At 38.8% G+C, this 13,196-nt stretch overlaps 1 protein-coding gene across 1 annotated transcript in view; it reads right to left on the reverse strand.

Moving 5' to 3' along the window:
* The window catches only part of LOC139463738 (actin-related protein 3-A), a 52,306-nt gene that overhangs the window by 36,698 nt on the left and 2,412 nt on the right, over positions 1–13,196 (reverse strand). Inside the window, exons 2-3 of the mRNA XM_071244993.1 lie at positions 10,456–10,636; positions 5,841–5,951 (exon numbers count right to left, since the gene is read on the reverse strand). Of these exons, the coding sequence (XP_071101094.1) occupies positions 5,841–5,951; positions 10,456–10,636 (292 nt within the window). The remainder of the gene's footprint in view (positions 1–5,840; positions 5,952–10,455; positions 10,637–13,196) is intronic.

A 13,196-nucleotide genomic window follows, 5' to 3' on the forward strand; every position in this document is an offset into this window, starting at 1 on the left:
CGCGTTTATATATGCGGCTCAGTGCATTAGCTACTTCTGTTGAATCTTTCGAGGTTAATGGCTCAGCCTCTTTGTATCGACTAGCCACATCCACTACTGTTAAAGCGTATTAATACGTTTTGCGTCTTACCTTATTGTGGGGAAGAAACAAGAGGTCAGCCTGATGAACTTCATTCGTTGTAAAAATATCAAACTTCTTCCTCGGTATATAACGCGGTGCTGGTAAGTATATTTGCCACATCGCTTGTTTCTTCAACCAATCCTTGGCCACATCTTTAGATACCTTAGCCGCGGTGGCTAATTTTTGTATTGCTCCTAAACCTTTCCAATATCCTCGTGGGCTATAGTAAATTTTATTAATTATTAATTAATATTGATGTTTCTTTTAATATGACTTTCGTTGAATCGCATCAGCGTTTTGGTATAAAAAATGCCACCTGTAATAGGTATATAAATCCGGTTCCAGTCGAGTTGCGGCAGAACCCCTATTACCTATAAAAATTTATATCATAGACTCCAGGTGGTGGTGAGCTAGAGTCAATTTAACTTAATCTCATGACTATTGTTGAATCGAATAGTCATTTTTGCATAAAAAATTCCCTCTGTAGTGGTGGTATAGGTATATAAATCCAGCTCCAGTGGAGTTGCGGCAGAATCCCTATTACCTATACTACTCATTCACTAATCCTAATTTCAACCGTTTTGGTTGAATATTTACGATATACAAAAATACACAACACGTGTCATGATGCTAGCAGACGTCTTAAAATCAAACATGGCGCGCTTTGCCCGACCTCCGCATAACTTATTGCCATTTTATATCAACAAAGTTTACATTGCCTTTATAAATATAACTTGGCGAAAGTTGACAATCTTCTCAATCGAAGAATGTTTTATTCGTCATATTCCAATTAATATGACGAGAGAAAAACGAAAATAAAGATCGTGAATTCTGACAGCACTATTTCAATAAGTGCAAAGGTCCCCGGATGTGATGTCACAGACAGGGGTAGTCTGCTGATAATCTTTCGTAACAAAACAATTACAGTAAATTTTGAAATAGTTTGCCTATCACATACAGCAAAAACATAAGTCGATACACAGTATCAGTAATCACCACTAATATGAAATAAAAATGTGACTTTGAAGATATAATTCGCGTATTAGTTTGACCTTGCATGCTCCCGTGACCCGGAAAGGGTAGACGATAAAACAACATGCCACATGCAAGTTTCTCGGTATCTTTTATTTGAACTTCTGTTGATATTTAAGAATCACCATTCAATGTTGAATGGTGAATATAAATGGGACATGATTCATATTTCTGCGATGTACACGCTGATAAGTTTCACTACAACAAGTGTATCCCACGTAATACGTCTATCAGCAAGATCACCCTCTACAACAGATGCGCGAAAATGGGCTTCACAAAACGTGTTTCCAAATAACATCCCCGCGTTGCTGAATATGATAGGGTATATATATAAGCAATAAAATGCTACGTACATATTTTCTGTGTTAGTACCACATTACATTTGGGATATTTTTCCCTTCGGGAATACATTCATAGATTCTAGCATGATTTTAGAACAGTTTCACGAAGGATTTCTAAATTTATTCCAAAAATATGAAGATCACCATGATTAGGTAATGATGATAGATTTGTAATTGTTTAATTATTTACAGCTGTTTACAGGTTTTAAAATTTTAAATTATATTTAGTATTTATTTTTTTCCACAATGATGGTGTGTGGGGATGGTAAATATTGGTCTTTGCATCAGCACAGTGTAACTGATCAAACTTCAATTATTATCTTTAGTTTAAACCTATTTTTTCAACAATTATTATATTTCACTCTGATAATCAACTATGTGAATAAGTAACTCTCTGATGTCATTATTTTAGTTTTAGTATTCCATGAATAATGAAAAATTCATATCCTTAACATATACATACTTAACTCATATGGACATTAATCTTGTGCATTATGTGGTTTGTTTCCAAATAAAACAATTCTGAAATATAATTTAATAGGAATATGATACATTAATTACAGTAACAGTACTTGTAACAGTACATGACATTTTTGTTTGTTTAATCACAAGAACCATAGTGGCACATAAGCTGGTAAGTTGGTAAGCCATATGTTTCTTAGAAAATGCTATCTCAGTCTTCTGGTTGGAATGAAAAGAAACATGCCTGTGTACATGTTTACCCTTGCCAGATGTATTTTTTCCAGTCAGCCAATCCATTACTTTTGTTCACCTTATGTGGTCTATTTTATACATACAGGTACTGCTTCCAACCTGTTTTTCCTTTGTATGCAATCACAGTATCACAACTTCCTCAGCTGCTGTGTATAAAAGTTCCACTGTCATCATGAAAAAAGAATTATAAAGGAAAGTCATATTTTCATTCAAAAACATATCTGTCTTTCGGTGAATACTCTTTGTCTAAGTGCCAGAAATGTCAGTGTCATAAACAAATTTAAAAAAGATTTTCATAAGGACTTTTCTTAGATACACCTAGATCTTAGTCAAACCATGTGACAAGTTAGGTAGAATTATAACCTTATAAGCCCTCATTTCTGAGGTGTCCATATTTTTCACATTTTTATATATTTTTAGGACAAAACGTGATCCGTGTTGATCTGCCTGTTTTGTTATGTAAAACAAATTCTTGTCTTAAAATGAGAAATGGAATCAGACGAATTTTTTTTATCCCATTGATTCACGAAAACCAGTTGAAATGTACAGTGGTGACTTTTGTAGCCAAAATTTCTAGTAATTTGTTACCCAAATGGGTATGTGATTTTGTAGATCTACCTAGAATTATTCCAAAGATATTCATTAATTTTGGTGTCTTAAACTTAACATAATATCACTTTCCTTTCAAAACAATACATTCTAACTTAGGTTTAACCAACTTAACTGGCCTCTTCTTCAGTGACAAGGCGTCAATTTTCTCTCAAAACTAAACAATCAGTTTCAAGGATCAGTCATAATCATATTATGAACTTGATGAAATATTTTATTATGTCTTCTGTTCATCTACATGAAAACATAAATATAATTATAGAACTATTGTCTTATTTTCTTAGGTACAAATTCACAAAGTATTTTGGGTACAATTTAATTTGTTTTGGGTACAAAATCACATATAGGAGCCTAGAATCTATATATATATTTAACACTAACTCGTCGTGTACCAAAGTTTTATCGGTTCAGAGAACGGGAGGTTCTCAGAAAGTTTTCAACAACATCTTTAAAATTATGTTGTTATTATTATGGCATATCAATTCGTTATATCGCTCTCCGTTGCGTTTGTTTTCAGAAAATATTTTAAAATTAAAATCATCGAGCGTGAAATCCATTACGGTTTCGGATTTAGACTTACACATTTGATGGCGACAATCACGAAGAAATATAAAACAAATAGGAGTGAAGACTGCTCTCCAGATTAATAAATAGTAAACAGTTGACGAAAAATAGTAAATTATGTATTTTCTTTTGAATTTGAATCTATTTCGGAATTTCTTTATGATAGCTTACCAACTTTTGCATATTTTGTTTCCATGTGTCACATGTGGTAGGTGCTTCCGGTTTCAGAAATGATAGCTAAAATTGCAAGTATTGATTGTTTCTCGTAAACTGCATTATTTTGCTATTGAATGATTTACCTAGAATGTATATCAGTTCAGATTTTGCGTATCATCCAATATTTGTCATTTTTCGCAGTGTTTGTTGACTTTGTTCAACTCAACAAATCGCGAGTTAGGCCACACCCAAACGTATCACTGACGTTTGTCGGCTTGTCAATGTGTCCGAAAGTTTATCAAACGAAATCATTTGCAAACTCTTTAAAAATGTTGTTTTTTTTACAAAGATTTATACATTCGTGTCAATAATTCTAGAAAATTAAGTTAGATGTAACAAAATGATTGTAATAGTCTAACGGGATAACTATGCATGTGGAGTTGTTTGTTTACCGCCGTTGCCATGATCGTACAAGTTCCATTCAATCAATGATGTTACGATTCAGATATTTTTTGTTTACAACTAGTAACACTGAAAGTTGCTAATTTTTAGAAATTAAGGAACATGAGTGTTTTCCTTTCGTCAGCAAACAAAAATTTATGATCGAATAGGAAAAATGATGAAATTATAAAGAAAATATCGGACTGCATGCCACTCAACGTGAAGCGCCAAAAGTCAACAATGGCCGTTTCTGGTAGTTGTGTGTCGAGAAGTTTGGCCGAAACTTTTTTCAATCGCGATATTTTCTTTTTGAGGTAAATAAATGACTGAAAGTTTTGATACTGAGCAAGCTGAGAATTTATGCATGTCATACGTAATTTAAATGTTACGCAAAGCCTTCTTGGTAAATAGATATGGCAAGTTTTATTTTGGGGTCTCGTCATGCTATTCGCCTGTCGAATGGGTTCAACATCAGATGCACGGGAAGTGACACCTCTGTCGAATGGGTTCGACGTTAGCGTGCAGAGCTTTAAGGACTAATGCAGGATAAGTTAAAAAATGTAAAATTTGAAACCTCAATTTAGCAGTTAAATCTACAGGCAGCCTACCTCTACATTGAAACCACAGTATGTTTATCTCCTAAGTAAACTTATACAGCACCTGGGGCAAGCATGCTTCTAGAAACATGTTGAAACTCCCTGCAAACTTGACACAGGCCAAAATATGCGGTGAGCATGTTGCACTTACCACATTCATATATGAGAGATATACCCAGAAATATGGCCAGGTCATTGATGGACAAGGGCTTAGTACGAGTGTGGAGCCAAGTGCCATGCACCTGTCAATCAACAACCAATCATGGTATATGTAGGGATATCTCCATTACTGAAGGTGGTAACTGATTTGTACCATGGCGTCACAAATATGAGGTCACTATAAATTAGAAATTTCATCAGTTTGCAATACGGCCGACATCAATCAACATGTCAAGTAAGATAGCTGACATGTCGAATGAATGGACTACGGATATTGACGACATCAGCTTGTCTCAAACAGGAAATGACATGGAGAAGAATGTACATGCACTAACACCAAAGTCTACACTGAACTACAGCACAGGGATATGACAGAAGCAATGCTTAAACCCAACAACTAAACAATTACCATTTATTGCCAAGTTAAACTGGTTTTCCACTGTTTTTATGACACGTAATGGGATGGTGTGTAACATCAAGCTATATCTATAGGCCCATGGACTTTGGAAGAAATTTGTCCCTGATGTGATAAAATATTGGTATATTTCTGAAGGGGGGAGTAATATTTCTTTCAAAATGTGCAGTTTCTTATATTTGTCATTAAAATGTCATAAAATATTAGACAAGGCAGGACTTTCCAAGTGGGATATGCCAGAACATCATTATTTGCATAATAATTAATCAAATACTCAATAGATATTGTGTACATAGAAAGTAGCTGGAAAAATAAAATATCATGTAAACAGAGTGATCAGAAATAGAGAGTCTGACTATATATCTTGATATATCAAGCTCGTCTGAAAGTGTAAATATCAAGTCTGGAATAGAAAATTATCCATGCAATTGCAGCACAACCAAATGTAACACATAATAAGCCAGGTCACTCACAGTTAGCTAAGTAACAATCCAATCTCCTACTTCACTTTCAGTCATTTTGTACAATAAGCATGATGCACTGACGATCTATTCTTATCCAAAATCCACACTACCTCGTTCAATAGATCCTAGTGATTCTACATGAAACCATTTTGTCACTTGAACATTTTATTAGGAACATTCTGAAAGGTTCTGTACTAGTAGTGAAATGTACATGATTATGATAGTTACCAAGAGAAAATAGTGATCTTCAGGCTCTGATCGAAGGTACTTGAAGATAGCTTGTTCCATGAAACGTTCCATCAGATCCCAGTCCTCAACAATTCCGTGTCGTATCGGCCACTGAAACATGCAGGTGCAGACACTCAAAATCCACAATCAGTCACATCAACAATTACTTCTTATATTTCATTTTTAAGTTAACATGTTGAAAGTGCACATCCGGGGTTTAACTGGACACAACATATGTTTGCTATGTGCAAACACACAGTGAATGGCTGCAGCTGAGTGTCCTACACTGAGTGATTAAGTATGGTTCTACACCACTTTTAGCAATATTCCAGCAATATCACGGCAGGAGACACCAGTAATGGGTTTCACACATTGTATCCCATGATGGGAATTGAACCCAGGTCTTTGGCGAGTTAAGCTAACTCTTTAACCACCAGGCTACCGAAACACCCCTTGTATTATATTACAAGTCCAAGGTAATGCTGTTTGAAACATAAGAATATCATCAGAATTAAAGATTGCCAGGGTTTCTTAATTATTAGTACCATCCTGCCGAGGGCACACCTAAAACTGTAATGGCACAGTGAATTCTTACCTGCGTGCCCCTATGGCACGCTTAATAATCAATGAAAGTGACTGATGAGTATTTCTGTAGATAATTATGACTCGTATGCAAAAATAATTTTAAAAAATAGGTGCAAAAACAAATTGAATTTCTTTTTTGGAAATCGATGATCAGCACAATTTTAGTAAAATCGAAATATCTTTTACATTTGTATACGTATCCTGCATTACTCCTAAATGCATTCACTGCTTAGTTTATGACAAAAGGACAGCGCAACAGCGATGGCCCTGGGTGAAGGAATATAGTTGTTCTGAAGTCCCACTTTTACTGACCACTGCCGCTGTCTTGTGACCTTGATGACACCTAAGGTCACATTCTTCACATCACTGTCTGTCACCTGAGTTCTGAGAAAAAACATACTTTTGATACTCTGAAGCCAAAGTGGGGATGAAAGTCTGCGATGGGTGGGCCTTAAACATAGTAATCCAGGATAAGTATTTAGAGTTTACTAAATCTTTTACTTATCCTGCATTACTCCTTAATGCATCTGTATCAGACGGTTTGGAGGTGGGTGAACCTTCAGAATACAGAAAACTCAATAATTCACACCCTGAAATATGACACCAGTTGGTCGATAAACCATGAGCGGAAAAGTTCAGAAAAACGCTATTACTGAAGGGTTGTTCAAATATCAAAACAATTGAACATAGGAATTAAAGAGAAAATCCCTATACACATTTAGTAATAAATAAAGCAATAGCTAATCAGCTAATTCTTTACTTACTACGTCACAGAGCCCGTGTTGACAAACGAGATGTCAATATTCTTCCACTGGTGGAAACTGAGTGATTGCACATGGAAGTAGGCTGGCTCTGTATAGGGCGAGTTCATTATTAGCGTCGGGGGATGGTAACCTGCTGGGTTAAACCAGAGGGCCAAAACTTTTCATGCCTTTGACATCCTTGAGAGCCACATCGCGAAAATAATGACTAGCTAAAACTGTAACAAACCTCCAAAAACATCCTTCCATGATTGTTCTACAGGCTAACACCCCGAACTCGTGAGGGTAATTCACTCACGACAGATCCTGTTTGGCGATCTTGTAAGCCTGACGGATGACTGCGAGTAACCACACTAACTTCAGTCGTGGACGTAGGAGACACAGGTATAAATAACCACTTCCTTGAACCACGCCTAGTCATGGAGCGGTGGACGAAAACTCGAAGTGCTCGCACTGAGCCCATGAGAAGTTCACCCTCATCTCCGGCTCCTACAAAAGTAAAAATTGGTGGGATGAAGGAATGATGGGGTTGGCCTGGTAGTTGATTTTGCATTAAAATATGAGCACAAACCGAGATGTACTGCTCCGTGCGTCCCATGCTCAAAGCGGACCCAAGTGACATCGATCCCATGAAATTCGCTCACCCGTGCCGCCGTGGCTAATTCCAAGAAAAAACATTTTTTTCTTCGTGAGGGCATAAAATGTGGAGGCATAGAGGAGCTGAAAGGGGGGTCCTCACAAACCTCGAAGGACCACATTCAAGTTCCAAGCAGGTGGGCGGAACTTGGCCTCCTGATCCTCAAGCCTGAATGCGCGTAGTCCGGCCTGTTGTTCAGGGACCTTAGCCATCTTGCAATTTTTCGGAACGGCCAACACTGAGTTAAGTGCAACTAAATATGTAGTGATGGTGCTACCTTTAAAGTGTCTTTGGGTATGCAAATGTAGGAGGTATTTCGCTAGGAATTGTTGTGCCGTAATCATGATTTTTTTTGCCTTGCAAAAAGTCTCAAATGGTCCCCACTTGTCATCGTATAGTCCTCTCGGAGAGGAACGATGAGCTAAAGCTATAGGTTTTGCTGCCCGCACCGAATAGCCCTTTGCACTTAACACCTAAGAGAACCAAGCTTGCAGACGCAACCTGTCTGATGTTGGGTGAGGCAGTTTGCTGTGAGGGAGGATGAGGAGGTTGGACCACAGTAGGAGGGGTAGCGGAACTTCTTCTGCTAGATTTTTCTGAGCTTGACGAACCATGCTCTCGCCGGTCACCAGGATGTGACCAAAGTCAGAGCAAGATTTCTTGTCTCCTTGATCCCCTGTATCACCTTGAGAAGTAAAATTGGAGGCAGAAAAGCATACGCTTTTAGTCATTCCCAAGGGATGCTGAATACATCCACTGCCCAAGCCTGCAGATCCAATAACAGGGAGACGTACGCCATGAGTTGGTGGTTCAGTCACGTAGCAACAAGTCAATGTATGGTTGTCCAAACTTCTGAAGCAGTAACTGGAGTGCTTCTATGTGAAGTTTCCCCTCAGTGGGAGCCACCATGTTTGGATGCAGTAAGGCATCAGCCAGTAAGTTCTGACATCCCGGGATGTGCTGAACTATGAGCTGTAGTTCCAGATGATCCACTAATAGGAACCAGCTGAATGTCTGTTGAAGAAGGGAGTGGGAGTGCTTTGTTCCCAGATTTCGCAGGCACCACACCACAGTGCTGTTGTCTGTGGATATTGCAAGTTGGGCAGACGGTAGGCGAGTCTGCCAATGGGATATGGCCAGCATTACCGCTTCCAACTCCAAGTAATTTATGTGCCACTTTCGATGAGCGCCGGATCATAGCAATGAGGCTGTCTGGCTTTACAAGTGAGCACCCCACCCCTGAAAAGAGGCTTCTATGAACATGTGTAGACTCGGGGATATCCAGGATAAAGCGACTCCTCCTAAGACATTCAACTCTACCGTCCACCAATTGAGGTAAGGCCATAGTTGAGCCGGTGGAGTGATGCATAACATTGTACGCTGATGTCATTGAAGAGGCGCTTGGGTAGTAGTCAGGCGCTGAGTTCAGCACAAGTAACTGAGACCGATGCTCAATGGTATTGACTGGATTATGGCTTGCATCTGCACTACCCCATCAAAGTGTCTTGAGACGCTGGCGCCCCTGTCGCAGATTTAATAAGTACAACACGCCAGCATAAGGTACGCAATTAAAGAATTGTTAATGAAACGGTACTGGAAGAATGACGTAGAATTGAACAATAATCTATTGGTAAACATATTTTAATGAGTTGAAAGTGTATAAAATAATTTATATATACGCAACTCACTGTAACGCCAAAGCTAGAAGTATTTGAAAAATTGTAAACAATTTGACTACCTTGGCACTCAAACAATTGTAACACAATTCAAAATGGCGGCAAATTAATTCACTTAAAACGACACAACATGGTGAAAGTAATATGAAAAGAATACATCACCCATCATAGATCGATTTTAGAATTGTTGACGAAAACTGAAGGTCTAAATTAATCCAAAAGGAGTGAGACAAGCGGTGATATGAAGAAGGTGACCTTAGGTGTCATCAAGTTCACAGGACAGCAGTGGTGGTCAGTAAAGACTTCAGAACAACTTTATTTCTTCACCCAGGACCATCGGTGTTGCGCTGTCCTTTTGTTGTTAGGTCAGCAGTGAATGCAAAAGGAGTTATGCAGGATAAGTAAAAAATAAACTCTTTCAACACTGTAGGCCGGTACACCAGCCAAGAAGCCTTGAGTCGCCAAACATAACAGCAACAATAGACCAGCCAAGCCATAGTCACACCAAAATAATATATTATTTTATGAACCTTCATGTCATATCATTCACTTATTAAATCAATCACATTTCACAATGTCTGAAATACGTATTCCATTTCAATTTACCATTTTTTATTGATAGATTAAAAAATTAATCACTATTTCCCACAACAAGCACAATGTTATTGAAATTCTCTGACACACACTTTGACAATGGGTCCACATTACTATTCTGGTAAAAGATACATGATTTCAGACAGTAAATGGTTACATTTTCTTCACTCTAAAAATGAAATCCACAGAACTGGAAAAAAAAAATATGGGGGACTCCCTTGTTGATGCCTTGTGCTCAGGCCTGGGAAGTAGATAGACCAGAAGTTCACATCACTATGTGGCTTATCTAAACTCAGTCTTAAGGTCTAAGACAAATTCTCACACCTTATTTTGCTACAATTAATGGAGTTTGATTTTCAAACCTTGACTGAATAAGCAGTAGCACCAAGAGCTTCATCTCCTATGTAGAAGTCCAAGTCTTCCACTCCTTTTCCTAGTCGTCGAATAGCCTGGTCCCCAACACTGGCAGCCTCCTTAATGGCAATAGCAGAGGGAATAATGAACTGAGGTTCTGTGTTCCCTGCATAGCCCATTTTTGTATACCTGACAAAAGAAGAAAACAAACACCCATGAAAGCTAACATCACCACGGCACATTGAAACTTATAATTGTGAATTGTGCACTTATTTGAATATACACATAATGGAATGCAATAATATAGAAAGAATGACCAAAATTAGTAAAATCTAAACATTTTTTACACTTGTATACTTATCCTGCATTACTCCTTAATGCATTCACTGGGGCAGTCAGGTAGCCTAGCGTTTAAAGCGTTCGCTCGTCACGGCGAAGACACGGGTTCGATTCCCGACATGGGTACAATGTGTGAAGCCCATTTCTTGTGTCCCCCGCCATGATATTGCTGGAATATTGCTAAAAGCGGCGTAAAACCATACTCACTAATTCATTCACTGCTTAGCTTACGACAACTAAAAGACAGCATACAGCGATGTTCTTGGATGAAGAAATAAAGTTGTTTCACATTCCACTCCTGCTTTTTGTATGGACCATCGCCTCTGTCATGTGACCTGTGTGTACAATCTCTACAGCTCTTTTCACCAACAGTATGTCTATGTTGGATTTAAATAGCAGATGTTGCTTTCTCGGATACTTCCGAGGAGGAGGAGGAGCCGTTCTCAACGGTGGGATTATATCTACGTCCAGAAGGTAACCGTGACGTCGTACGTTAGGTACATTATTGTCCTTGAGAATAGTCCAGTTCTTCCAAAACAGATTCAGTCTCTCGTCTACAGGGGTATTGACAACTGAGATGACTGGGGACGGGAATTTCCAGACGTGACTGTCCAACACTTCAGTGTTTACCCCTCTTATCACCTCCCCTGCCCAGGTATTTACCATGATGGGACTGAAAAGAAACTTGAGGTTTCCCTCTGCCACGCCCTTTCCCACGAAAGGAATCGTGGTCCTAGCGTTCCTTGAGAGACGCACGTCTAGGCCTATAATTGCCCGACATGCTAGCCCGCTGGGATAAACTATGAGAGACGTGCTCTAGAGCCTTGAGTGCAGTCTCATCCCGAGCGTAACTGGAAACTTTGGCGTGTGTGTCTGCAATCTGTTCATTGAACAGAGAGGTAGATGACCAAGGTTGACGTAGCAGCCTGCGCTTGAACTCAAATTGCAGTTGAAAAGCGCTAAATAACCAAGTCTGCGTGTGACGGTAATATCTGCCAGAGCGGTCTTAAGATGGTTTCTGACGGGCGGGAAACAACGAGCACATGGCGGGAAAAAAGGCAAAGTCTTTTTACGCCTAAGTAACCCACATAAAACTACACAACTTAGTGAAAGTAATATAAAGAGAATACATCACCCGCAGATAAAATTGAGAATTATTGCCGAAGCTGAAGGTCTAATATAGCCCAATTTGAAGAGCTCCGCTGAGACACGTCCTTGCTGTACTGTGACAGGCAGTGATGTGAGGAAGGTGACTTGTCATCAAGGTCACATGACAGTGGTGATGTTCCATACAAAAAGCAGGAGTGCAATGCGAAACAACTTTATTTCTTCACCAAAGACCATTGTCGTACACTTTTTTTTGGTTGTTGTAAGGTAAGCAGTGAATGCATTAAGGAGTAATGCTGGATCAGACAAAGATTAATTGAATACATATACTTAGCTCAAATAGCACAGTAAGAAATTAGTGTTGATTAATGTATGCGCCAGTCAGCATGGTCTGAAATAGAACTGCCTTGAATGGAATCAAGTCTTGACCAGAACCATGGTCAAAAGTGGGAGCAGCAAACCACACGATGTGATGTAGTGACGTGACTTATTACAGAGCTGTCTCCCTGGTGGTCACCAGGCAAGTGTTATAAGTAGTTTAGTTGCCCTTTGCAATGTACTCCAGTTATGTTTCTCCCCTTGAACATGTTACACCCAACTATAAGAGATTGACGAATAGCAACAATATCAAAGGTCATATTGTGTACACAGGAATTATTCCAACAATTAAGTGAAGAAAAAGGATATGTGGAGTCTTTCCAAGATTTTAATAAGTACCTATTGCCTTTCATATATTTGAGTGAAAACTTCATTGTATGTTAAACTCATCAACATGATCAAACCACTGAGTGCTTATCGCAGTAACTCAGATGCAGGGCTATTTTTTGACGACACATCCTGAGAGTTTAATGTTACTGCGATGCACAGTGTTACCATCTTCCCGAGGCAAGAGCGCCCACTAGCCCTTTTATCAAAGATAACACATCAAGCCAACTTTCCTGCCATAAATATGACTGGACCATCGCACATATTGAAAGGGGATACACAATCAACATCCACGACTGGTACACCTTCATATGAAAGTGATTTACCGCTCCCTGTCTTTGTTGACACGAATATGTCTTTTTAATCTTTTAAACCCCCCAACATTTGCCTATGTTTTTGTGTCAAGGATGAAATCACGAATCTTTTGTTATCTGATCAAAAAGGCTGTTGCCTATGGTAGTTGTCATTTTTGTGAAGCTATACCAGATAAGCGATATGATTGGATATCGTGTTTTCACTATAAGAGGCATAACTCATGATCTAGGTGAGGTGGCATCAGGTTCGAGCTAAGAAAAGTAGCCATGATGTGGCAAGGGTA

The sequence above is a fragment of the Haliotis cracherodii genome, unplaced genomic scaffold (assembly GCF_022045235.1).
Source record: "Haliotis cracherodii isolate W230 unplaced genomic scaffold, xgHalCrac1.p SCAF_16, whole genome shotgun sequence".
NCBI lineage: Eukaryota > Metazoa > Mollusca > Gastropoda > Lepetellida > Haliotidae > Haliotis > Haliotis cracherodii.